Below are 27762 nucleotides of genomic sequence, written 5' to 3'. Positions count from 1 at the left end.
AGTAAGGTGTCACGTGCTCGGTGGAACGCAGGAAGTGAGCGTGCGTTCCAGCACGACGCGGCCCGTGAAGCGCGTCGCCAGGAGATGACGACACACGGCATGTGAAGGAATCACATGACCAGAAACTGGTCACGGGGCGCGCCGGGCCGAAAAGAACGCCCACCAACGCCGCCCCAAGCAGGGAGCAACCAGTGTATTGGCAAGTGGCGGGACGGAGTATGGGCAACCTAATTGGGCACAACAGTCATTGTAACAATTAGATGCCGAGTGGATCCAGGGTTCTGGGGATCCATAGTAACGCTTCATATATATGAAATAAATACTAGACTATTAGAGGCAAATTAAATTACAGCAAGGCCGTAGAGACAGTATGACCGGCCCAAAGAAAAGAGAGAGAAATGAAAAGATGTTGGGAAATCAAATGAAACAGCTAAAATTGAGCTGTTCATTTAATCCCATTGGGGCCATTGTCTTTAGATAGTAAATCCAGCGCAATTCGCGCTGCAGTATGGCGCGGTCCCAGTCTCCTCCACGTTTGGGGGGTGGGACATGATCAATGCCCATCACAGTGATGCGGGCTTTCCCATTGTGTTGTTGGTGAACATGATTGGCGACCGGAGTGTCTTTAGCTTTGGTGATGTCGCCAAGATGTTCACCGACACGTCTGCGTAGTTCCCGGATAGTTTTTCCTACATATCCCTTGCCGCATTCACATGACAGCAAATAAATGACACCACGACTCCTGCAGTTGATGAAATGGTGTATAAGGTACGTTTTCCCTGTCACCGTGCTCATAAAGTCTTTGCCGGTTTTTAAATACGGACAGGCGATACATCCACTGCATCTAAAACATCCCTTAATGCCAGATTTGAGCCAAGCTGAGCCTGATAGAGAAGGTGGGGGGGGGGGGGTGAATTCGCTCGATACTAGTGTATCGCGGAGACTCCGTCCTCGGCGATAAGTGACATGAGGATAGTCTCCCACCACTTCCTTTAAATCGGGGTCGAGTTGTAGAATGCCCCAGTTTTTTTGAAAATGTGTCTGACTTCGCCAGCAGCCCTATCAAAGGTCATGATCGGTCGGATGATGTTAGAGGGTGGCATGGTGCAGGGTTTGGGAACAAGGAGGGATGTTCTATCTGCGTGTAATGCACACTCAAATGCTCTCCTTAGAACCTTGTCAGGATAACCGCGTTGAAGAAACCTGGTGCGTAAATCGGCAGCCTGTCTGACAAATTCTCTTTTTGAGGAGCAATTACGCCTAATTCTAAGATATTGCCCCTTGGGAATACCTCGCCTAAGTGGGAGGGGGTGACTACTCTCCCACCTAAGCAGGGTATTGGTAGACGTCGGTTTACGGTAGATCGACGTCTCCAGAGCGCCAGCAGGTGTGTGGGAGATGAGGACATCAAGAAATGGCAACGTGGTGCCCCCAACCTCACAAGTGAAGTGCATACCGATCTGGTTGTTATTAAACATCTTCACCAGCGAACGGAACGAGGCGCCGTTCCCATTCCAAATGATGAAGATGTCATCAATGTACCGCGCCCACATGCCAATCTGGTCCAGGAGACTAGAACATTCATCCCTAAAGACCAGAGTCTCCTCCCACCAGAATTAGGCGCAATTGCTCCTCAAAAAGAGAATTTGTCAGACAGGCTGCCGATTTACGCACCAGGTTTCTCCAACGTGGTTATCCTGACAAGGTTCTAAGGAGAGCCTTTGAGTGTGCATTACACGCAGATAGAACATCCTCCTTGTTCCTAAACCCTGCACTACGCCACCCTCTAACATCATCCGACCGATCATGACTTTTGATAGGGCTGCCGGTGAAGTCAGACACATTCTCCAAAAAAACTGGGGCATTCTACAACTTGACCCCGATTTAAAGGAAGTGGTGGGAGATTATCCTCATGTTACTTACCGCCGAGGACGGAGCCTCCGCGATACATTAGTGTCGAGCGAATTCACCCCCCCACCTTCTTTATCAGGCTCAGCTTGGCTCAAATCTGGCATTAAGGGATGTTTTAGATGCAGTGGATGTATCGCCTGTCCGTATCTAAAAACCGGCAAAGACTTTATGAGCACGGTGACAGGGAAAACGTACCTTATACACCATTTCATCAACTGCAGGAGTCGTGGTGTCATTTATTTGCTGTCATGTGAATGCGGCAAGGGATATGTAGGAAAAACTATCCGGGAACTACGCAGACGTGTCGGTGAACATCTTGGCGACATCACCAAAGCTAAAGACACTCCGGTCGCCAATCATGTTCACCAACAACACAATGGGAAAGCCCGCATCACTGTGATGGGCATTGATCATGTCCCACCCCCCAAACGTGGAGGAGACTGGGACCGCGCCATACTGCAGCGCGAATTGCGCTGGATTTACTATCTAAAGACAATGGCCCCAATGGGATTAAATGAACAGCTCAATTTTAGCTGTTTCATTTGATTTCCCAACATCTTTTCATTTCTCTCTCTTTCTTTGGGCCGGTCATACTGTCTCTATGGCCTTGCTGTAATTTAATTTGCCTCTAATAGTCTAGTATTTATTTCATATATATGAAGCGTTACTATGGATCCCCAGAACCCTGGATCCACTCGGCATCTAATTGTTACAATGACTGTTGTGCCCAATTAGGTTGCCCATACTCCGTCCCGCCACTTGCCAATACACTGGTTGCTCCCTGCTTGGGGCGGCGTTGGTGGGCGTTCTTTTCGGCCCGGCGCGCCCCGTGACCAGTTTCTGGTCATGTGATCCTTCACATGCCGTGTGTCGTCATCTCCTGGCGACGCGCTTCACGGGCCGCGTCGTGCTGGAACGCACGCTCACTTCCTGCGTTCCACCGAGCACGTGACACCTTACTCACCAAGTCGCGTGACCGGAAGCAGGAAGCGGCAAGATAACCCGGCGGCATCGGACTGTATTTAAGACACAGAGCGGTAAGTGTACTCTGCCGACAGCCCGCCCCTGGATTGATCGTCCCTGAGGCCCACTGTTATTACATAGTTGGCACCCATTGGTGCATCTATTCTAGATAACACGTCCATTATGGTCATGCCTTGTGTGTCTTAGCCTGACTGGCCTCACACTCCTTTAGGCATTCGACCCATTTTTTAGAAAAACACCTTCTTGGTCTCTTTGGTCACACAGGCCCAATCCATAGCCCTGTGTGTACCATTCATCTCCCCTGATGATATTCTGTGAACGAACTGAAACGTGACACGTAGGGAGCATCTATTAGGGACTACTAGGGTTTCTGTCCCCACAGGGACAGGCATCCGGACGGGGACGCTCCTTGCGGGGTAAGTCCCCGTATAGATAGGTAGGGCATAATAGCCCCTGCCCCCCCTCTTAGGGTTGCCTAGGGCTAACCACCTTGCCTCCAACCATCCTAAAAGGGGCCGATCTATTATTTGTGTGTGATTGAGAAGCTTTCAAGGACCGTTCGTCACCCCCAGTCCTCTCCACGAGACATCCTGAACAACAAAACGGGTGAGAGCGTTCCTGCTTCTTTTTCAAATCTTTGATCACACTGCTTGTTGTATTATTGTCTGCCTCCTGGGCTGTTTTGTTATTTGTTTTGTCTAGAGGCTTCTCCTCTCTTGTCTTTAATCTTAGTTTGATCTAAAATAAATGTTAAGTTTTATCCCTCTGTCCTATGGGACCAGTACTTTCTACAATTTTTTTGGGATTTAGTAGGCCTGCTCGACACATCTGGCCCTCCAGTCAATTAATTTTCCACCCCGTACACTAGGCATGGCAGGTTTTCTTGCTACTGGGTTTAGTGCAGAAAACTGGCTCACTGAAGCTAGAGAGATTTTTTCAGAAAAAGAATTTTCCCAAAAAAAATATACTCCGTCATTTAATGCAGCCTTCAAAGAACTCACCGATACATATAAGGACCAAATTCTCTCCTGGTGGGAGGTGCAAAGCCTAGAAAGTTACCTGAAGCACAATATTGTGCCTCGAGGTCTTAGGATTGCACTCCTACCAGGAACGAGATTCCGCAACCCAGGTTTCCTCAGTAAATGGGAAAAAGAAGCTACAGAAAGCTCCTTGAGACTCATGCGTCTTTTGCTCACAGAGGAGAAAAACAACCTCGAGACTCTAAATAAAAAACTAAATGCGAGTATCGAATCGGCCCAGTCATTCTCACAAGAAACCGAGTTTGCGAATAAAGAAAAACAACTTCAGAGCCTTCTTGAAAAATACCAGTATCACCTGAAGGAACGCAAACATCGGCAGTTTGTGAGGGACTTGGCCGATTTTAAAGATAATAGAGTCTACTCCTCTATTGCCAATAGGAGGGAACCTACTGGAGCCTTGACTGAACAGTCATCCACAGACACCGACTGTTCAGATTCTGACAATTCAGTCAAGGGTCCAAGACCCTCTTCACGGGGTGGTAACCGACGTGGGCGCCAGAGGGGAAATTCACGAGGACGGGGACAATATCAAGGTACCCCCAACTCTCGTTTTTTAGGAGGGACAGGTCAATACCAAGGTCCACCAACCCCTCAGCAGATATACCCACTACGGAACCGCCTGCAACAAACTCAGAACCTAGAGGTCCCCAGGTAGTTAACCTCTCATCCCGTAATCTCAGTCCCACTGAGATAGAGGTACTACAATTAGGCCTCTCTTTTGTGCCAACCCCCTCCTTTAACTTGTTTGAAACGTTTAAAGATCTTAATCTATTCGTCAGGAAGCTCCGCTGGCACAAATTCTATAAGCTCCAGGATAAAAAACAGTGCCGTGAGTTAGGCATACCCCTGGATATTTTAGCGGACGTTCGCCTGCTGTACGGACTGGACGGAGAATTCGACAAGTTAGAGGGCCAGGGACCTTTCACTAACCTTAAACTAAAAAGCAATAGGATGCCTCCCAACCTGGGTGAATTGTCGTGCGTGGATGTCTTCTTCAGCACGGTCTCACAAGAGATTGAGAACTTACGTCCCACCTTCCATTCCAATATTGACCGAGCCCATGCCACCGCTGTAGCTAGCCTGGAGACTGACCGCTCTATAGTAATCAAGCCGTCCGATAAAGGAGGTAATACGGTGGTCATGGACCACGGTCAATACACGGATATGTGTGAGGCCCTGCTGAGGGATTCATCCACGTACGAGGTCCTCTCTGCTAATCCATTAAATAGATACAGACTCGAACTTAAAAGTATTCTTGACGAAGCCAGAACTGTATCCATCATTTCCGAGGATGAGTATAAATTCATGTTGCCCACTCATCCACGTCTGGCAACATTCTATTGTTTGCCTAAACTGCACAAGGGGATACGTCCCCTGAAAGGGCGCCCCATAGTATCCGGAGTAGGAAACCTATCACAAAACGCAGGGATCTATGTGGATCGTGTATTGGCACCCTTTGTGACCTCGTTACCATCCTATACCCGAGACACCACACACCTGCTCAAACAACTGGAGGGCATTCACGTCGATAATGCTGGCCTACTGACTAGCATCGACGTGGAGGCCCTCTACTCCAACATTCCGCACAACCTGGGAGTGAAGGCAGTTGAGCATTTTCTCAGCACCCGTGGTTGTCAGTACCGCGCCCACAGCCAATTTGTCCTCTCCCTTCTTGAATTTATTCTGACCACCAATGTCTTTTCATTCAACGGGAGACTCTACCACCAGCTCAGGGGCACCGCGATGGGGTGTTCCTGTGCCCCGTCGTACGCTAACTTGTTCCTGGGCTGGTGGGAGGAGACTCTGGTCTTTAGGGATGAATGTTCTAGTCTCCTGGACCAGATTGGCATGTGGGCGCGGTACATTGATGACATCTTCATCATTTGGAATGGGAACGGCGCCTCGTTCCGTTCGCTGGTGAAGATGTTTAATAACAACCAGATCGGTATGCACTTCACTTGTGAGGTTGGGGGCACCACGTTGCCATTTCTTGATGTCCTCATCTCCCACACACCTGATGGCGCTCTGGAGACGTCGATCTACCGTAAACCGACGTCCACCAATGCCCTGCTTAGGTGGGAGAGTAGTCACCCCCTCCCACTTAAGCGAGGTATTCCCAAGGGGCAATATCTCAGAATTAGGCGCAATTGCTCCTCAAAAAGAGAATTTGTCAGACAGGCTGCCGATTTACGCACCAGGTTTCTCCAACGTGGTTATCCTGACAAGGTTCTAAGGAGAGCCTTTGAGTGTGCATTACACGCAGATAGAACATCCCTCCTTGTTCCTAAACCCTGCACTACGCCACCCTCTAACATCATCCGACCGATCATGACTTTTGATAGGGCTGCCGGTGAAGTCAGACACATTCTCCAAAAAAACTGGGGCATTCTACAACTTGACCCCGATTTAAAGGAAGTGGTGGGAGATTATCCTCATGTTACTTACCGCCGAGGACGGAGCCTCCGCGATACATTAGTGTCGAGCGAATTCACCCCCCCACCTTCTTTATCAGGCTCAGCTTGGCTCAAATCTGGCATTAAGGGATGTTTTAGATGCAGTGGATGTATCGCCTGTCCGTATTTAAAAACCGGCAAAGACTTTATGAGCACGGTGACAGGGAAAACGTACCTTATACACCATTTCATCAACTGCAGGAGTCGTGGTGTCATTTATTTGCTGTCATGTGAATGCGGCAAGGGATATGTAGGAAAAACTATCCGGGAACTACGCAGACGTGTCGGTGAACATCTTGGCGATATCACCAAAGCTAAAGACACTCCGGTCGCCAATCATGTTCACCAACAACACAATGGGAAAGCCCGCATCACTGTGATGGGCATTGATCATGTCCCACCCCCCAAACGTGGAGGAGACTGGGACCGCGCCATACTGCAGCGCGAATTGCGCTGGATTTACTATCTAAAGACAATGGCCCCAATGGGATTAAATGAACAGCTCAATTTTAGCTGTTTCATTTGATTTCCCAACATCCTTTCATTTCTCTCTCTTTTCTTTGGGCCGGTCATACTGTCTCTATGGCCTTGCTGTAATTTAATTTGCCTCTAATAGTCTAGTATTTATTTCATATATATTAAGCGTTACTATGGATCCCCAGAACCCTGGATCCACTCGGCATCTAATTGTTACAATGACTGTTGTGCCCAATTAGGTTGCCCATACTCCGTCCCGCCACTTGCCAATACACTGGTTGCTCCCTGCTTGGGGCGGCGTTGGTGGGCGTTCTTTTCGGCCCGGCGCGCCCCGTGACCAGCTTCTGGTCATGTGATTCTTCACATGTCGTGTGTCGTCATCTCCTGGCGACGCGCTTCACGGGCCGCGTCGTGCTGGAACGCACGCTCACTTCCTGCGTTCCACCGAGCACGTGACACCCTACTCACCAAGTCGCGTGACCGGAAGCAGGAAGCGGCAAGATAACCCGGCGGCATCGGACTGTATTTAAGACACAGAGCGGTAAGTGTACTCTGCCGACAGCCCGCCCCTGGATTGATCGTCCCTGAGGCCCACTGTTATTACATAGTTGGCACCCATTGGTGCATCTATTCTAGATAACACGTCCATTATGGTCATGCCTTGTGTGTCTTAGCCTGACTGGCCTCACACTCCTTTAGGCATTCGACCCATTTTTTAGAAAAACACCTTCTTGGTCTCTTTGGTCACACAGGCCCAATCCATAGCCCTGTGTGTACCATTCATCTCCCCTGATGATATTCTGTGAACGAACTGAAACGTGACACGTAGGGAGCATCTATTAGGGACTACTAGGGTTTCTGTCCCCACAGGGACAGGCATCCGGACGGGGACGCTCCTTGCGGGGTAAGTCCCCGTATAGATAGGTAGGGCATAATAGCCCCTGCCCCCCCTCTTAGGGTTGCCTAGGGCTAACCACCTTGCCTCCAACCATCCTAAAAGGGGCCGATCTATTATTTGTGTGCGATTGAGAAGCTTTCAAGGACCGTTCGTCACCCCCAGTCCTCTCCACGAGACATCCTGAACAACAAAACGGGTGAGAGCGTTCCTGCTTCTTTTTCAAATCTTTGATCACACTGCTTGTTGTATTATTGTCTGCCTCCTGGGCTGTTTTATGATTCTACAATGGCTTCATTTCATCCTTGGTCAGTAAACAGCGGCTTCTGTCCTGACACAAGAGCAGCCATTGTTCTGCAGATGACGGAGGGCCGTGCGGACACGGACGTGGGTCCAGAGGGAGAACACTCGGCCTCTGTTCTCTCAGGGACATGGTGCCGCTCGACCCATCAGAACATATGTGCTCAGCCATGTGAAATCCGGGATCGTTGTCACACAGATATCTGTCACCCTTGTTTTCTATATCTCTTATTTTCCAGGTCACTTTTACACTTTTCTTACCAGGAAACTGTCACCAAGCAGGGTCTTATGGCCTTAGTCAGAGAAAGAGCTGCTGCACAGCGCGGCTTCCTCTCTATTACATGGTTGTCCATAATTCATTTGTTAGGAGCTGCGTCGTTTCTGGCATTGCACCATTTCTTCCTCGCTGGGGATTCCAGCTCCGGAGGTCCTCACATGAGTCCATTCGAAACAGGACTCCGTTCAATACCGTTCTTAATAGAATCGCATAGCGAGAAAACCGGGTCTGTCAACAGCAGCCTGCTGACTGTTTCCACAATGCTGCTGAGTTTTATTACATTAGAACCTGCTGGTAATCTACGGCGGCTCCTCACACTTCTTGGTTTTACTAAAACCACCCTGTGACCCACGGCCATCGCACCGTATCTGACCACATCTCAGGATGCGGGTGACAGAGTCCTCTGCATATTTCCTCTGCTGTCAGCGATCCCTTGCGCCTGCGCCGCCTGCTCCTGACATTGTGCAGACGCATTTTCAAGCTTTATATTTTCATGCTGGAAACTATTTTAAAAGCTGTTCCCCCGTTTGTTATGGTTTGCGCCGTCACCTCCTGTTTAAGCCTTGGCTGCCAAGTATCCCGGCCTTCCATGTGCGCCAATTTCTCCGAGATCCCCTCGAATTTCTCCTGCCCGTCACCGATCTATAAATGCTATACTTCATTTAAAGGGCTTGTCCTATTGTCCCCTTCGATCTGATGACCACACCTCTTGAGGGTCAAAATTCGTGTCTGCTTTCCCTGTAGTGCCCCCGCAGGTAAAGCGAGGTATAACAGTTCTCTCTCTGAGGGGCTGCTGCACACTGTCCCCCATAAAGGTATTTGGTGAACGTTTATCCAAGAGCAGTCGGCGCCCCCAATATCAGACTATAAATCTCGGTCACTGTCAAAATTCTGAGCATTATATTTCAATTTTTTTTCCCGAAACAGCGCCACTTTTGGCAAGTGGCTGTGACTGGTATTGCAGCTCAGCCCCATTTACATCACTGCGCCGGTGGGATTAAAGGGATTCTTCCAGCTACAGAACTGGGGGATAGGTCATCAATATCAGATTGGTAGGGGGGTCTGACACCCGGCACCCCCAACGATCAGCCGTGGCACCAGAAACATGACAGCAGACAGCTCGGTACACTGGCGTGACGGGTTACCGCCGCTCCGCTCTCATTCAGATGAGACAGCTGATCAGTGGGGTTGTCAGACCCCCACAGATCTGATACCGATGACCAGTCCTGAGGCTAGTCCACCAAAATCTGTAGCGCGGAAGAGCCCCTTTAAGGATAAGACTTATAATACATGGCAGTGCCAGGCGTTACCTAGTGTTTGCGGAAGCTGCAGAACATCTTTGTAGCCTTCACATGTGGATTTATGCTTGAACTTGTCCATACAGTCTTCGTCCAGTCGTGGAGAACGTGCTGAGGAAGAGGATGAGAAGGAGCAGAGGACTATTAGTGGTGGGAAAACCTAGAAAAGGAGGAGAACAAAAACAAGGACGAGGACCAAGGGTATACCGAAGGGCCCTACTGCCACCAAAGAAGAGACTGGTATCATAAATGGTACATGGTGGTTGGGGGCCATATTACAGAATGTGCCCTGGGGTCCAGGAGCTTCAGGTTGTACATGGGGACAGGACCTGGTGCCTATAGTTTATACCAGGGATGCTTAACCTGCGGCTCTCCAGCCGTTGTAAAACTGCAACTCCCACCATGCCCTGCTGTAGGCTGATAGCTGTGAGCTGTTAAGGGATGCTCAGAGTTGTAGTTTTGCAACAGCTGGGGGGCCTCAGGTTGAGCATCCCTGGTTTATACCCACTTCCACTCATTCTAAGGCTATCCTCACAGTGATGACCTTTCTGGAATAGACGTCAGCTCTCCATGCACTGATTTTCTTGTGGTGAGCTTCTGCTTCTACACTGAAGCCAATCAGAACAAGCAGGGCTGCAGTGTAAAGCATGTTTAATGAGACAGTAGACTTCAACACGTGGCGCAGCTAAGCTGGAGTCTTCCGTCAACACAGAAGGTGACAGATATCATGTCGGAAACCACAACGAAGAACTTACAATAGAGGAGGAGCCTGGAGGTCGTCTCGTCCGTCTCTTTCAGGATAACGCAGTCCGGACAGTGACAGGAGAAGAGCTCAGTCAGTCTGTCTGGGTGGCCTGCAGAAATGAAAGGGTTAATTCTGCCGGTTACCAAGGGTTCATTTACTAAGCTGAACTTTAGAGGCATAACTAATATATTATCAAATGGTATTCTAGTGGATGTCGGGGTCAAGTGATGCTTCCCATAGGACGGAATGGTAAATGCTGCACTGCTGCCCCCGAGGCTACGGAATCTAGGAGTCAAACACTGTGGGAGTTTACAAGCAAAAAGAAATGTTCATAATTCCAAGGCATCTAATATAGAAAATAAAGCATTTCTTTTAAAATCTTAGTTACAACTCTCCAATGTGGACATGCGTTTCCATGGTAACAGACTACAAACAAACTATGTGTAGTCTGATCTTCCAAGGCATCTAATATAGAAAAAGAAGCATTTTTTTTTTTAATCTTAATTACAACTCTCTGATGCTGATATGTGTTTCCATGGTAACAGACTACAAACAAACTATGTGTAGTCTAATCTTCCAAGGCATTAATATTTTTTTCATATAATCTTAATTAAAACTGTCCTATGATTTTTGCCTACAGGTCTCATGTTGATATGTTTCCATGGTTACAGACTACAAACAAACTCTGCGTAGTCTGATCCTCCAAAGAATCTAACACAGAAAATAAAGCATTTTTTGCCAAATAATCTTAATTTATAATCTCTTATTGTTTTGTGTCTACAGCTCCTTTGCTGATATATGTGTTTCCATGGTAACAAACAACAAGTATGTGTAGTCTGAAATTCCAAGGCATCTAATATGGAAAATTAGGTTTTATATATTTTTTTCAAATAATCTTAATTAAAATTCTTCTATGATTTTTGTCTACAGCTCCTATGTTGATATGTTTCCATGGTAACAGACTGCAAGCAAACTATGTGTAGTCTGATCCTCCAAGGCATCTAATGTGGAAAATGAAACTTTTAATTTACCAAATAATCTTAATTAAAACGCTCCTATTATTTTGTGTCTACAGCTCCTATGCTCATATATGTGTTTCCATGGTAACAGACGACAAGCAAACTATGTGTAGTCTGATCCCCCAAAGCATTTAGAATGGAAAATGAATTTTTTGCCAAATAATTTTAATTTACAATCTCATATTGTTTTGTGCCTACAGCTCCTATGCTTTATACAGTGGATATAAAAAGTCTACACACCCCTGTTAAAATGTCAGGTTTCTGTGCTGTAAAAAAAAAAAAACTATGTGACCTATAAACTGTACCACTCAATTGAAAAACAAACTGAAATATTTTAGGTGGAGGGAAGAACACAAAAAAAAAATCTAAAATAAAGTGGTTGCATAAGTGTGCACACCCTCTTATTACTGGGGATGTAGCTGTGTTCAGAATTAAGCAATCACATTCACAATCATGTTACATAGGAGTCAGCATACACCGGCCATCATTTAAAGTGCCTCTGATTAACCCCAAATAAAGCTCAGCTGCTCTAGTTGGTCTTTCCTGAAATTTTCTTAGTCGCATCCCACAGCAGAAGCCATGGTCCACAGAGAGCTTCCGAAGCATCAGAGGGATCTCATTGTTAGAAGGTATCAGTCAGGAGAAGGGTACAAAAGAATTTCCAAGGCATTAGATATACCATGGTACACCGTGAAGACAGTCATCATCAAGTGGAGAAAATACGGCACAACAGTGACATTACCAAGAACTGGACGTCCCTCCAAAATTGATGAAAAGACGAGAAGAAAACTGGTCTGGGAGGCGACCAAGAGGCCTACAGCAACATTAAAGGAGCTGCAGGAAGAAAAACATCTAAGCCAGGCTACATTTTGCAAAAACACATCTGATGTCTCCCAAAAGCATGTGGGAAAAGGTGTTATGGTCTGATGAAACCAAGGGTGAACTTTTTGGCCATATTTCCAAAAGATATGTTTGGCGCAAAAACAACACTGCACATCCCCAGAAGAACCCCATCCCCACAGTGAAGCATGGTGGTGGCAGCATCATGCCAATGGGCTGTTTTTCTTCAGCTGGAACTGGGGCCTTAGTTAAGCTAGAGGGAATTATGAACAGTTCCAAATACCAGTCAATATTGGCACAAAACCTTCAGGCTTCTGCTAGAAAGCTGAACCTGAAGAGGAACTTTATCTTTCATCATGACAACAACCCAAAGCCTACATCCAAATCAACAAAGTAATGGCTTCACCAGAAGAAGATTAAAGTTTTGGAATGGCCCAGCCAGAGCCCAGACCTGAATCCGATTAAAAATCTGTGGGGTGATCTGAAGAGGGCTGTGCCCATGAGATGCCCTCGCAATCTGACAGATTTGAAGTGCTTTTGCAAAGACGAGTGGGCAAATCTTGCCAAGTCAAAATGTGCCATGCTGATAGACTCATACCCCAAAAAGAGCTGTAATAAAATCAAAAGGTGCTTCAACAAAGGATTAGTTTAACGCTGGGTTCAGACCTGAGCGTTCTGAAACGAGCGCTCTGTATGCGCGATTGTACGGGCGTTTACAATCGCGCATACAGAGACAGGGGTGCACACATTGTTGCGCGTTCCCGAATTTCTATGTGCGGGAACGCGCGACAAATGCCCAAAAAAAAGCTCAAGCACTTGTTTGAGCGTCGGGCGTTTTACAGCGCGATCGTACACGCTGTAAAACGCCCAGGTGAGAACCATTCCCATAGGGAATCATTGGTTCTTGTCTGTTGTGCGTTTTACAGCGCGTAGGAACGCACTGTAAAACGCTCAGGTGTGAACCCAGCGTTAGGGTGTGAACTCTTATGCAACCATATTATTTTATTTTTATATTTTTTCTTCCCTCCACCTAAAAGATTTCAGTTTGTTTTTCAATTGAGTTGTACAGTTTATAAGTCACATTAAAGGTGGAAAAAGTTCTGAAATTATTTATCTTTGTCTAATTTTTTTATCCCAGAAAGCTGACATAGGGGTGTGTAGACTTTTTATATCCACTGTATGTGTTTCCATGGTAACAGAGTACTCCCCTATGTCTTTGTGTCTACAGCTCCTGTGTTGAAATGTTTCTATGGTAACAGACTACAATCAAACTGTATGTAGTCTGATTCAGAAATTATACTCCCTTATATGTGTGCCCTAATGCTAGAAGTAGAGGACAGATGGAGGACATATGACTATGGGATCAGACGGAGGAGGTCTGTGAACATTTTTAGAGTGCCTTAAGGAAGAGAACAGGGAAGAACTCGCTGCCGGAAGGTGAAGAAGATGCTACTTTATCAGGCAAGGTCACTTATAGTCACGTGTGCTACTATAAAAATAAAAAAAAGATCTTCTAGCCGTCACCTCCATTATTGCCAGTACTAAAATGCCATATTGTACTCTCTCACCCTCTGTCCTCAGCTCTGTGCTGTTCTCAGTCAGCAGGTAAATCCACGTGCGGGGAACACATGAGCCGTCTTTACTGGAAAGAAGATGGAAAGTAGCGTAATGATAGTAAAAATGCTGTGAAATACAATAATAAACCAAAGATGGCGTTGACCGTACGGGAGCTCTAGAGCTGGACATACGTTCCATCAACATAACTATGGCCGACTGAAGGGTTCTCACTAAGACTTTATAAAACTAATACCTCAAGCAGGGCTGACAACTCTGAAAATCTCATGGTTGTCTCTTAAAAGTTTTTTTCTGGGTTTTTCACATTGAGGGCCTATCCTCAGAATAGTTCATTAACCACTTAAGGACCACAGGTTTATACCCCCCTAGTGACCAGGCCCTTTTTTACAAATCGGCACTCCACAACTTTAGCAGTTTATCGCTCGGTCATGCAACTTACCACCCAAATGAATTTTACCTCCTTTTCTTCTCACTAATAGAGCTTTCATTTGGTGGTATTTCATTGCTGCTGACATTTTTACTTTTTTTGTTATTAATTGAAATTTAACGATTTTTTTGCAAAAAAATGACATTTTTCACTTTCAGTTGTAAAATTTTGCAAAAAAAAACCACATCCATATATAAATTTTTCGCTAAATTTATTGTTCTACATGTCTTTGATAAAAAAAAAATGTTTGGGTAAAAAAAAAATGGTTTGGGTAAAAGTTATAGCGTTTACAAACTATGGTACAAAAATGTGAATTTCCGCTTTTTGAAGCAGCTCTGACTTTCTGAGCACCTGTCATGTTTCCTGAGGTTCTACAATGCCCAAACAGTAGAAAACCCCCACAAATGACCCCATTTCGGAAAGTAGACACCCTAAGGTATTCGCTGATGGGCATAGTGAGTTCATAGAACTTTTTATTTTTTGTCACAAGTTAGCGGAAAATGATGATTTATTTTTTATTTTATTTTTTTCTTACAAGGTCTCATATTCCACTAACTTGCGACAAAAAATAAAAAATTCTAGGAACTCGCCATGCCCCTCATGGAATACCTTGGGGTGTCTTCTTTCCAAAATGGGGTCACTTGTGGGGTAGTTATACTGCCCTGGCAATTTAGGGGCCCAAATGCGTGAGAAGTACCTTGCAATCAAAATCTGTAAAAAATGGCTGGTGAAATCCGAAAGGTGCAATTTGGAATATGTGCCCTTTTGCCCACCTTGGCTGCAAAAAAGTGTCACACATCTGGTATCGCCGTACTCAGGAGAAGTTGGGGAATGTGTTTTGGGGTGTCATTTTACATATACCCATGCTGGGTGAGAAAAATATCTTGGTCAAATGCCAACTTTGTATAAAAAAATGGGAAATGTTGTCTTTTGCCAAGATATTTCTCTCACCCAGCATGGGTATATGTAAAATGACACCCCAAAACACATTCCCCAACTTCTCCTGAGTACGGCGATACCACATGTGTGACACTTTTTTGCTGCCAAGGTGGGCAAAGGGGCCCACATTCCAAAGTGCACCTTTCGGATTTCACCGGTCATTTTTTACACATTTTGATTGCAAAGTACTTCTCACACATTTGGGCCCCTAAATTGCCAGGGCAGTATAACTACCCCACAAGTGACCCCATTTTGGAAAGAAGACACCCCAAGGTATTCCATGAGGGGCATGGCGAGTTCCTCGAATTTTTTATTTTTTGTCGCAAGTTAGTGGAATATGAGACTTTGTAAGGAAAAAAATAAAAATAAAAAAAATCATCATTTTCCGCTAACTTGTGACAAAAAATAAAAAATTCTAGGAACTCGCAGTGCCCCTCACGGAATACCTTGGGATGTCTTCTTTCCAAAATGGGGTCACTTGTGGGGTAGTTATACTGCCCTGGCAATTTAGGGGCCCAAATGTATGAGAAGTACCTTGCAATCAAAATGTGTAAAAAATGGCTGGTGAAATCCGAAAGGTGCAATTTGGAATATGTGCCCTTTTGCCCACCTTGGCTGCAAAAAAGTGTCACACATCTGGTATCGCCGTACTCAGGAGAAGTTGGGGAATGTGTTTTGGGGTGTCATTTTACATATACCCATGCTGGGTGAGAAAAATATCTTGGTCAAATGCCAACTTTGTATAAAAAAATGGGAAATGTTGTCTTTTGCCAAGATATTTCTCTCACCCAGCATGGGTATATGTAAAATGACACCCCAAAACACATTCCCCAACTTCTCCTGAGTACGGCGATACCACATGTGTGACACTTTTTTGCTGCCAAGGTGGGCAAAGGGGCCCACATTCCAAAGTGCACCTTTCGGATTTCACCGGTCATTTTTTACACATTTTGATTGCAAAGTACTTCTCACACATATGGGCCCCTAAATTGCCAGGGCAGTATAACTACCCCACAAGTGACCCCATTTTGGAAAGAAGACACCCCAAGGTATTCCGTGAGGGGCACGGCGAGTTCCTAGAATTTTTTATTTTTTGTCGCAAGTTAGTGGAATATGAGACTTTGTAAGGAAAAAAATAAAAATAAAAAAATCATCATTTTCCGCTAACTTGTGACAAAAAATAAAAAATTCTAGGAACTCGCCGTGCCCCTCACGGAATACCTTGGGGTGTCTTCTTTCCAAAATGGGGTCACTTGTGGCGTAGTTATACTGCCCTGGCAATTTAGGGGACCATATGCGTGAGAAGTACCTTGCAATCAAAATGTGTAAAAAATGGCTGGTGAAATCCTAAAGGTGCTCTTTGGAATGTGTGCCCCTTTGCCCACCTTGGCTGCAAAAAAGTGTCACACATCTGGTATCGCCGTACTCAGGAGAAGTTGGGGAATGTGTTTTGGGGTGTCATTTTACATATACCCATGCTGGGTGAGAGAAATATCTTGGCAAAAGACAACATTTCCCATTTTTTTATACAAAGTTGGCATTTGACCAAGATATTTATCCCACCCAGCATGGGTATATGTAAAATGACACCCCAAAACACATTGCCCAACTTCTCCTGAGTACGGCGATACCACATGTGTGACACTTTTTTGCAGCCTAGATGCGCAAAGGTGCCCAAATTCCTTTTAGGAGGGCATTTTTAGACATTTCGGTCCCAGACTTCTTCTCACGCTTTAGGGCCCCTAAAAAGCCAGGGCAGTATAAATACCCCACATGTGACCCCATTTTGGAAAGAAGACACCCCAAGGTATTCAATGAGGGGCATGGCGAGTTCATAGAAAAAAACATTTTTGGCATAAGTTAGCGGAAATTGATTTTTTTTTTTTTTTTTTTCTCACAAAGTCTCAATTTCCGCTAACTTGGGTCAAAAATTTAAAACTTTCATGGACTCAATATGCCCCTCATGGAATACCTGGGGGTGTCTTCTTTCCAAAATGGGGTCAGTTGTGGGGTGTTTGTACTGCCCTGGCATTTGAGGGTCTCCGCAATCATTACATGTATGGCCAGCATTAGGATTTTCTGCTATTCTCCTTGTATTGAGCATACAGGTAATGAGATTTTTTTTTCCCGTTCAGCCTCTGGGCTGAAAGAAAAAAATGAACGGCACAGATTTCTTCATTCGCATCGATCAATGTGGATGAAAAAATCTCTGCCCAAAAAAAAAAAAGGAGGGGAAAGGCGTCTGCCAGGACATAGGAGCTCCGCCCAACATCCATACCCACTTAGCTCGTATGCCCTGGCAAACCCGATTTCTCCATTCACATCAATCGATGTGGATGAATAAATCATTGCCGGGATTTTTTATATTTTTTTTATATATATACAAAGTGTTTGCCAAAGCATAGGAACGCCGCCTCCTCCTCAGCTCGTATGCCTCGGCAAACGTATCTGTCACTGCAGAGGAGAAAATCCCGTCTTGCAGCGCCGCATACACCGACTTTTGTGTAATCTGACAGCAGCGCAATGCTTCTGTCAGAATGCACATCAGTGCTGCAGCTGCTTGATCGCTTGGTCCACCTAGAAGGTAAAAAAAAAAAAAAAAAAAAAAAAAAAACCAGGCCGCAACGCAATAAATTTATTAACATTAACTTTTATAAACTTTTGAAACAGAACAATAACTTTTTTGCTTACCGGTGATTTTTTTTTTGTTTTTTTTTTTTTACCTTTATTGAACAAACCTCTCCTTCCCCATGGGACAATGTGCAAAGCGCAAATCGCCCAGAGATGCGGCGAAGTACATTATGCACTTTGTCCCAGGTGAAAGGAGAGGTTTGTGGCAGCTCTGTGTGAAAGGGCCCTAAGACCCCTGTGTGCCTGTCCTGTGTACGCAATCCCTATGCTAATAGTGTACCTGAGTGTGGAACTTGCGAAAACACTCCCCTATGCATAGGGCAGGCTGGTCAGGACAGTCAGGACAAAAAAAGGTGGTGTCACGCCTTATTCCACCCCTGCTACAGACACGACATCTTTTTCTTGTGGAACGTTGAGTTGGGGTACCAGGATAGACAGACGGGAAGTGTCTGCCATGTAGCCGGCTCACTACATCAGGGCCTTGGGGCACGGACCCTCCTGGATACAGGATTTCCGAAATGATCTCTTCCTGGAATTTTAGGAAGGATCCTGTTCTCCCAGCCTTACTGTAGAGAACAAAACTATTGTACATCGCCAATTGGATCAAATAAACAGACACCTTCTTATACCAGCGTCTGGTGCGTCGGGACACTAAATAGGGAGCCAACATCTGGTCATTGAAGTCCACCCCTCCCATCTGAAGGTTATAGTCGTGGACAGAGAGGGGTTTCACAATGACTCCAGTTGCCCGTTCAATTTGGACAGTCGTGTCTGCGTGAATGGTGGACAGAAGGTAAACGTCCCTCTTGTCCCTCCACTTCACCGCGAGCAGTTCTTGGTCACACAAGGCAGCCCTCTCCCCCCGTGCAAGTCGGGTACTAACGAGCCGTTGGGGGAAGCCCCGGCGACTAGGTCGCGCGGTACCACAGCATTGAATTCCGACTATATGTAAGTGCCGAAAGAGGGCCACGCTTGAGTAAAAATTGTCCACGTATAAGTGGTACCCCTTGTGGAATAAGGGTGACACCAAGTCCCAGACAATCTTGCCACTGCTCCCCAGGTAGTCAGGACATCCGACCGGCTCCAGTTTTGAGTCTTTTCCCTCATAGACCCTAAAACGATATGTATAGCCTGTGGCCCTTTCACAGAGCTTATACAGTTTGACCCCATACCGGGCGCGCTTGCTGGGGATGTACTGTTTTATGCCAAGGCGCCCGGTAAAATGTACTAGGGACTCGTCTATGCAGATGTTTTGATTAGGGGTATACGCATCTGCAAATCTGGATGACAAATGGTCTATGAGGGGCCGAATTTTATGGAGCCGGTCATAAGCAGGGTGGCCTCTTGGATGACAGGTGCTATTGTCCGTAAAATGCATAAAGCACATGATAGCCTCAAAACGTGCCCTAGACATTGCAACAGAGAACATGGGCATGTAATGTATTGGGTCTTTAGACCAATATGACCGCAATACATTTTTTTTAGTTAGACCCATGCTGAGGATAAGGCCCAAAAAAATTTTAAACTCGGAAACAGTGACTGGTTTCCACCGGAAAGGCTGGGCATAGAAGCTTTCCGGATTGGCGGTAATAAACTGTGTGGCGTAGCGGTTGGTTTCTGCCACAACTAGGTCATAGAGATCCGCGGTGAAGAACAGCTCAAAAAACTGAAGGGCCGATCCTAAATGAGCCGTCTCCACGCGAACTCCAGACTGGGCGGTGAAAGGGGGCAATACGGGTGCGGCGGAATCAGGGGATTGCCAATTAGGATTTGCCAGCACCTCTGGGAGACTAAGGGTTCTACGGGCCTGTGAACGCGGTGGCTGCGACGGGGGAGTTATTGCACGTGCCACCGTACCAGCTGGAACTGCCCTTCTGGTGCTCGCCACTTCACCAGGGAATACGGCAGTGCTGGTAGAAGGTCCAGGCTGTGCTGCGCTGCTGGTGTATGCCGCACCATAAACAAGATCAGCGCTAGCACCACTCTGCTGCAAATGAGGATCATCATGCAGGGTAGGCAGAACTCTTACATGGGATCGGGTACGTCTGGCCGTAGCAGGGACCTCTACCTCGTCATCCTCACTAGCCGTTAGAGTGCCACTGCTGTCCACAGGTTCATATTCTGAACCACTGGATTCAGCGGATAAGGCGTCCCTATCGCTTTCATCCATCACGGTCAGAATCCTGTAGGCCTCTTCAGCGGAATACCCCTTGTTTGACATTTTGGGTTCACTAAATTTAGGGGGTATTCCTCTGAGACTACCCAGGAAAAAGAGCAAACCTGCTTAGTAAAAAGGAGTGCTTGCGAAGTAAAGCTGCGATCGCTAATAAAGATCCAAAAAGCTCAAAAGTGATCTTTTATAGCGGCGCAGCGATTTTACGTTTTTTGCAGTGATCAGAAAAAAAAAATTCTGTCACTGCGGTGGGGCGGACTGAACGCAAGTGTGCGCACAAGATCAGGCCTGATCGGGCGAACACTGCGTTTTTTGTAGAACCTAAGGTGACCCTAATGTACTTATATAGATCTGATTGCGATCAGTATTGATCACTTACAGATACTATATAGTACTAGTGCTGATTAGCGACAGCGATGACGCTAATCAGCGACTAATCGGTGACTGCGGTGCGGTGCGGTGGGCGCTAAACTACCTAGCAAGTAGCTAACTACCTGGCAGGGGTGAGGGACCCTTACAGGGGGGGTGATCAATGACAGGGGGGTGGACAAGGGGGTGATCAGGGTGATCAGGGAGTCTAATATGGGTGATCAGGTGCTAAATAAGGGGTTAAATAAATGACAGGGTAATATGTAATGTGTAGTGTGGTGTTTGGTGCTACTTACTGAGCTGCCTGTGTCCTCTGGTGGTCGATCCAAGCGAAAGGGACCACCAGAGGACGAGGCAGCAGTTATATCAGACGCTATTTTCAAAATAGCGTCTGACATAACCATTTCATTGGACGATTCAAAAATCTACAGCCTGCCAGCCAATGATCGCGGCCGGCAGGCTGCAGATGAACTTGTGAACTATGCGTTCCTGTGAACGCGCGCTCCTGTGTGCGCGCGTTCACAGGAAATCTCGGCTCACGCGAGATGACGCCAATCGGCGTTAGCGTAGCCTGGGAGCGCCGCAGAGATGACGCCTTTCGGCGTTAGGTGTGCGGTAAGCGGTTAATATGAATTCAGTGGGGATCCAACTCCCAGCACACCTGCCGATCAGCTGTTTGAGAAAGCCGTGGCGCTGACGGGAGCTCTGGTGAGAGCCACAGCCTCCTCGAGGTTTACCAAGCACAGCGCCGTCCATTGGATAGTGGCTATGCTTGGTATGACAGCTCATTCCCTTTTATTTGAATGGGATTGAGCTGCCCTAGGCCATGGGACTGACAAAGATGACGTCACATGGCCTAGGAGGAGGCCTAAGTGCTCACTGAGCGCTGCGGCCTCTTAATACAGTTGATCGGCGAGGATGCCAGTAGATGGACCCTCACTGATCTCATATTGATGACCTATCCTGAGGATAGGTCATTAATATGAAAATCCTGGAAATCCCGCTACTCCCAGGAACAAATTAAGGACTTAGGAGGCCACAGTGGTCCACATTTATTAGAAAGGACCTGTCACCATTCCTGACACGCCCAAATATAACTGGAGAAGGTCCAGATCTAATGGATCTTCCTTTCTCCACGGCTTTGGTTCCCTGGTCTGTGGGCTTCATTATGTAGAGGCTTTTACAAGATGGTGAAAGCATCTAGATGGTGAAGGCATCTAGATGGTAAAGGCATCTAGATGGTGAAGGCCCTGGGGTAATCATCCTTCCAGGCCTGGTACTTCCATTTAAAGGGGTTTTCCAGTGCAACAAAATTGGGTGGCAGCAGACTCAGAATGACTTAAAAGATAAAAGAACCGATATTCACCTCCTCGACACATGGGAAATGCCTGGAAATATCCTCTCAGCCAATCATGAGCGGCAGCGAGGACCCTCCTCACTGGGGAGACTGCTGGGGAACCAGGCAGTGTCAGCACAGCTCTGGCAGGGGCATCGGTGAGGTATTGGTACTTTATCGGTTAAGCCATCCTTCACCTGCTGCCCCAAATTTTTGTGGAATTGGAAGACCCATTAGGAGGAGTTACTAGATCAGGTGTAAGAGACAAAGGGTGAACAGAGCAAAAAGAGGAGGCGAGAGCGCAGGCTGAGGAGGTAGGAGACACAGGTGGTGGACAGGAGACAGTGAGAGGCTGATAGACATACGGCTCATCTCGCACTCTGATGGACGCTCTGAACTCCAGTTTCTCCACGTCCGTACTTTCCTGGACCATGAAACGCCCGTTATCCATCACCCTGAAGATGTCCAGCGCTCGAGTTCCAGGTTCTGCTGCCGCTGCCAGGAAGTACCAGCTCCCCAAGTACTGCAATGGGAACTACCAGGATTTTAATACAAGGACAGAGGTCTACTGGAACAAAACTGGCGGGAATCTTAAAGAAGAACTTCCCTTTTATAATATTACATAATTTACTGTAAAAATTCCTTTAATCCAATTTTACAGATATTGGATTATGAAATAGTATGGATTATAAACTAATCGCTAAGGCAGGGTCTACATGGAGACCTTGGCCCATGGACACCCATCGCATGACCAATGGTGGCTGTGTAGCGGTACAGCTATTGAAATTAATAGAGTTGCAGTGCGACTCGCATGTAGCAATGAGCGTGACCCCTGAATCACAAGAAAATCCAACACTGTTGGGTCACAAGCCACTTGATGTGGCCAGTCATTAGCTGCAGTGGCACATGTGACCATGTCCATCCAGAACTTTTCAGGATGGGGTCCAGAAGACTGCAGGACAGTGCTAGGGAGCCGCGGCAGAGAGCAGGTAAGTATGGTTTTTTCAACAGTAGGCTGGGCTTCAAATTAAAAAAAATTGCACAAAGCTGGAAAAGTCCTTTGGGAAAAGGGGAAATATTTTGCATCCTGTGAACCACGGTGCCCACAGAGCCTCCCTAAAGTCTTTTCTCAAAAGTAAAGTAGCATCCCAGGACTATGGTCGGACGTGGGGACACTTGTTACCCTTCCTATCCCTTGTTGAGGATTTGTGTGATCCTCATGTTGCTTCCTCCCTTTTTTTGGTTAACACTGATGTTCTCAAGGAGCAGAGAATCACTTGGCAGGTTCATACCGGGGTCGTACATAAACTCAGGGGGGCACACGGCAAAAATCTAAATGGCGACCCCCAAAGATCATGCTGGTTTGTGCCCTGTATCCTGTTTGTGGTAGAGAAGGGCAACATGACCATTGGGCCTGAGGAGAACAGCAGCTAATTAACACTGTCCATGGGTTATAGGGGCCCAATACCAGTTACAGTATCTACACAGATGCTTCTAACCAACCATAAGGACAAAGGGGTTGCACTAACTTGACCCATATCTCACACGGACCCCTTAGATCACCATGTGCCTCCTGTTTGGTACATATACCCTTGATGCTTACCACGACTTAGATCATTTTAGATTAACATCAGCCGAGCACTCATTTGGTCAACAGCTACTCCTCCCGACCTCCATAGACTTGCCCGCTGGGCTTTTTGTGGCTATGATTCGTATGTATAGATCTGTGTGGGTGAACTCTTTACTATCACTGTTTGTCCAATGTTTCCAAGGTCAGCTGGATGAACCTTACCATAATTTGACCTCAAGAGTCTTGATCTGTGTGGGTGTCTGTGAGCTTAGTAAACCGACATCTTATGCAGCTCGCTAAACATCTCAATCTTTACAGCTTGGAAGGTGACAGATCCATCACCCCATCATGTCCGACCATCACTCACTTGGAAAACTTTTTAAAATATAAAGAGGCTGCATAAAGCCAAGGACTTCTCTGATGATCTATGGAGCGCTGGACACAGCCTGCTCCTGTATAATGTAGTCATCCATTCGTGTGACTGGGTGGCATATAGTCTTAAATGTCCTCAGTATGGCATCCCCTGGAGTCGCAACAGTTCCACACTACCGTACTAGAGTCTCTGAATGGTGCCTCTGGTGGCACTGTATTACAGAAATATCCTCACCCTCCTGCTCCCAATGCTTCCACTGAAGCCAACAGAAAAAAACCTGTGAAGGCATCTGTATGAATCTGGGACAGTATGGGCCATAGACACAGGACTTCAAAGTCTCTGTAGAGGCCATTTTTTCTGGAAATCAGTGGTGGGGGAGAGACCATGGGCGTGATCTTCACACATGTATCCACAACCTATCATAAGATAATTTTGGATTTCCCAACATTGTGATGGCCTATCATCCTCGCAGCGAGTAGGGGCGGTTGAGCATATGTGGTGGTGCTCCATTCATTGTCCATTGGACTACAGTCAAGTGCAGAGCCCGACTGTTCCCATCAGCCCCATAGACACTGATTGGTTTTGCACAGCACATGCTCGACAGTGGTGGTGTAGCCAGGAGGAACATAGGGTCCCATTGGAGGGGCCACATGATCAGATGTTCATCACCTACCCTCCTTGCTCCATTGTGGGGAAACACCTTTAAATGACTACCTCTGATCTCAGCCTCAATGAGCATTTGGTTACCTCTGTCCTGTTGATGTGTGATGCCGATAGTTGGTCACTCGTGTCACATCCGGAAAGAGAGTCAAAGACGAGTCCATAAAAGTAGAGGAAACCCCGCCATGCACTGACGATCATGTCTGAGCGAGTCTCTGCTCGGCAGTAATGCTGTGACTGGACTCGGGATGTCTTTTCTGTTCTCCTTCCCAGCCTGTTATCTCTCGGGACCTTGCTCTTTTTCACTTTTTTGTTGATTTTTTTCCCACTCTCAGACCCTTGTTCTCTGCTCCTGTCAATTATTAACTCCACTCTCACTCAAAGCCGATGGCCAGTAGGCCAAAGACGTAAAGTCCAGTATCTTACTGAAGACAAACTACAACTGATCTGACCATCAGGTCAGTCCTTGTTACAAGTTTTTTCTAAAAACATGCCGAAACTGGACACACGTTAGAGACTTCAAGCGGCCATTTTCTGCCCAAACTTGTCCTCCACGGTTAGGTTTGCCATAAGGGATTAGGAAGTTCAAACTGGGGAATTTCTGTGGCTGCACTGGACCTGTTTCCAGCCATGCACGTTGAGAACTTCCTCAATTCTTAAAGGGATTGTTCAGGATTTTTTTTTTTATGTCCTCCACCCAGTGGGACCTGTGAAGAGAGCAATGTTTCACCTGCTCCTGCCCTTTACCACACTTCCAGTCTCCACATGTAAATATTCTGCACAGGTGGGGGTCACGTGTAACACTGCAGCCAATGAATGGCCTCTGCGGTGATGTGTCCCCAAGCTGCACATTCCTGCTGGGTTATGTGCCGCAGGGGAACACATCTCCGCTGAGGACAAGCACTGGTTGCAGTGGTGCCAGTGACGCTATCCATGCAGGAAGTTTATATGAGGCGACTGAAGTCCAGTGAAGATGGCCTGGGAGCCACGGAGTCTGAACGGAGCAGAGAGAAGCAGGTAAGGCCATGAATGGGTCTGCGATCCCCATGTGCCTGCCCCACGGACGGTGCCCATGCATTGCGGACCGCAATTTGCGGTTCACAGCATGGGCACGGGCTTCACACGTTTTTTGTATACGCTAAACGGTTGGCAAAAACGTGATGTGAACCCAGCCTTACTCACCCTTCTGCATCTGGTCTCTTGACTTTCTGTAGGTGGGCAGCAGCTCATCCCATGTGACAATCAAGTGCCTGCATCTCCCAGGCCAGCACTGCGGTCGGCTAGTGTTCACACCTTCTCCTGACTTCCTCACCTGCATAGAAAATGGATATGAAATCACAAGGCCGCACGGACAGGAAGAAGGGAGCACCACTGAATGCAGGAGAAGGTGGACCAGAAGGATAAGCAGCAGGGGGCGCCACCAGAGAGGAATACAGTATATTGCAGTGATACTTCATTTGGAATGCCCTATTCATCACATAGTAATGCTTTTCTTGGGATCATCCCTTTAAGGATCAGGCAGAGCGCTGATGACACTCTCTGCTTGATCCCAGTGTTCAAATTCCGCTGAAGGGGCACAAGGAGCATAGTGTGATGTGTTCAACAGTATGGAGGTAATGCAGTACTCCAGGGTGGCACTACCATTCCTACACCCTGCTACTGTCTCTAATGGCATCTGTGTATTTATGCCAGGTCCTCTTACATTGCACATTGATGATCTTGCTATGAAACTGTTATGTTCGTGTACTTTGCCTAGTTCACCAGCAGGTGGCAGTGTATCTGGCAGACAGATCCTTCGATAGAATGGAACTTACCATTACATTCTCCCCCTGTTGGGCAGAAGCGGGCTAGTCCTGCTTCCTACCAAGTGAGTGCTTGCAGGAAGTTCTAGTTAGTTCTAGTCTGTTCCGTTTGAGATTCGATAGTGGAGCTTAGAAAACGTAAAAGATGGAGCAGTGAGGGGACGGGCCCCCTCCTGCAGCAGAAGTCTCTCCAGGGAAGCAGCTCATAGAGCACCTAACTCCTTACAGATAAAGAGACAGAGTATTGCAAGGGGGTCATCAGCCCATGGCACCCAACTCCAAAGGTACCAGAACCACAAGTTTAGCACAGCAGAGGGACAGAAAATAGAATATTCAAGTTTGCCTGCCAGTTTACCCCCAAACCGGCTGGAACCAAGAGAAAGACTGAATATTGTCTGGATGCAAGTTTATTCAAGTAAAACTGTTGAACTTTCCTCAAGTCTGGACTCAACTTATTCTCCACCTCCTACAACTCCCCCCTTTATTGCTCCGGAGCCTTGCCCTGGAGATCGATAGTTTTCAGGCAGAAGCACCGTGACGCACACAGAAATTACTAAGGCCGCACCACACTGCTCGGCATTCCTATAAACCTGGGACACAATGGGCCCTGGGGGGGGGGGGGGGGGGCGGCAAGTTACATTGATAGCTGCAGGTCTCTGCTCCTCGCCTTCAGAAATGACTGAAGGACTCCACTGTTGGTACAGTTTTAGCATTTTAGGACCCAATTTTAATTTTTCCCTGTCCACAGTGATGGCTGTATTACAGAGTAGCAGACAATTGTCAGGAGAGAAGCATTCCTTTTCGCCAATCGCCTGCTCGCTAGCGGAGGAGACCGCTACTTTTACATGCAGCGATCTCCTCCACAGCTATGCCATCACTGGTCCCCATGCTGTACAGTGGTTTGCCTGCGGCAGATAGTTATTAAACACCATGATCCTGCCGCCTGCAAACAATGATTTTTTTAACCTGCCAAAAGATTTGGATTGCTCGATGATCGCTGGCAGTATTACACTGCAAGATGATCTCTAATGAACATTCATGCGACCGCTCGTTGGCGATTATCTACCGAAGAATCGGCAGGTATAATACAGGCTTTGGTCTATGAAGGCTGCTGTTCTAGATGACCTTGCCATAAGTTAAGCTCAGCATTCATCTGCGACCTCACATGGTCCATGTCTTAAATAAGCATAACTCAATAGTACAGGTGAATATAAAAAACTTTGTAATATATCTTATCAGAGAAAATGCCTTGTTTATCATTTGCCAGCTCTTTCCCCCTCATCTTAGACTAACATTTTCTCTGAATTCTCTGGTAAATCCGTGTCACGGATGATGTTGCAGATAGCTGGAAGTTATGATTAAACGTCCGACTGGCTTGATCCTAAACTAAGGAGCATATAGGTGACCCCTATAAAACCCCAAGAGCTCACCCTGACTGCTAAGCACATACAAGGGTCTCAAAGGTAGACGATTGCATGCCCATGTACCTAAGACCGTGTGACACCTGAAAACCCTATAATAGTGAGGGGACACGACCACCGGCTCCCTGCACTTCATACGGAGGTAGTCAGGGTCACCTAGAATCAAGCCAGCAAGGAAACACAATACATGAAAGGACTTATCTGAACAAGCAGCAGAAGCCTCCAACAGTGAACACTTCAATCCAGG

At 46.8% G+C, this 27762-nt stretch overlaps 1 protein-coding gene across 2 annotated transcripts in view; it reads right to left on the bottom strand.

Annotated features, from left to right (window-relative positions):
• The window catches only part of APOM (apolipoprotein M), a 36587-nt gene extending 11986 nt beyond the window's left edge, over positions 1-24601 (bottom strand). Inside the window, exons 1-5 of one of the 2 annotated variants that reach the window (XM_044306687.1) lie at positions 24380-24601; positions 22055-22212; positions 13808-13881; positions 10391-10489; positions 9648-9746 (exon numbers count right to left, since the gene is read on the bottom strand). In XM_044306687.1, the coding sequence (XP_044162622.1) occupies positions 9648-9746; positions 10391-10489; positions 13808-13881; positions 22055-22212; positions 24380-24493 (544 nt within the window). In that variant the 5' untranslated portion in view covers positions 24494-24601. Of the gene's footprint in view, positions 1-9647; positions 9747-10390; positions 10490-13807; positions 13882-22054; positions 22225-24379 lie in introns of both variants that reach the window. The other variant, XM_044306686.1, reaches the window with a different exon arrangement.
• Positions 24602-27762: the final 3161 nt, after the last annotated feature.

This window comes from Bufo gargarizans, chromosome 9 (genome assembly GCF_014858855.1).
Source record: "Bufo gargarizans isolate SCDJY-AF-19 chromosome 9, ASM1485885v1, whole genome shotgun sequence".
NCBI classification, from domain to species: domain Eukaryota; kingdom Metazoa; phylum Chordata; class Amphibia; order Anura; family Bufonidae; genus Bufo; species Bufo gargarizans.
Note: the sequence above shows the minus strand (reverse complement) of the source record. Positions and strands in the feature narration are given on the sequence as shown.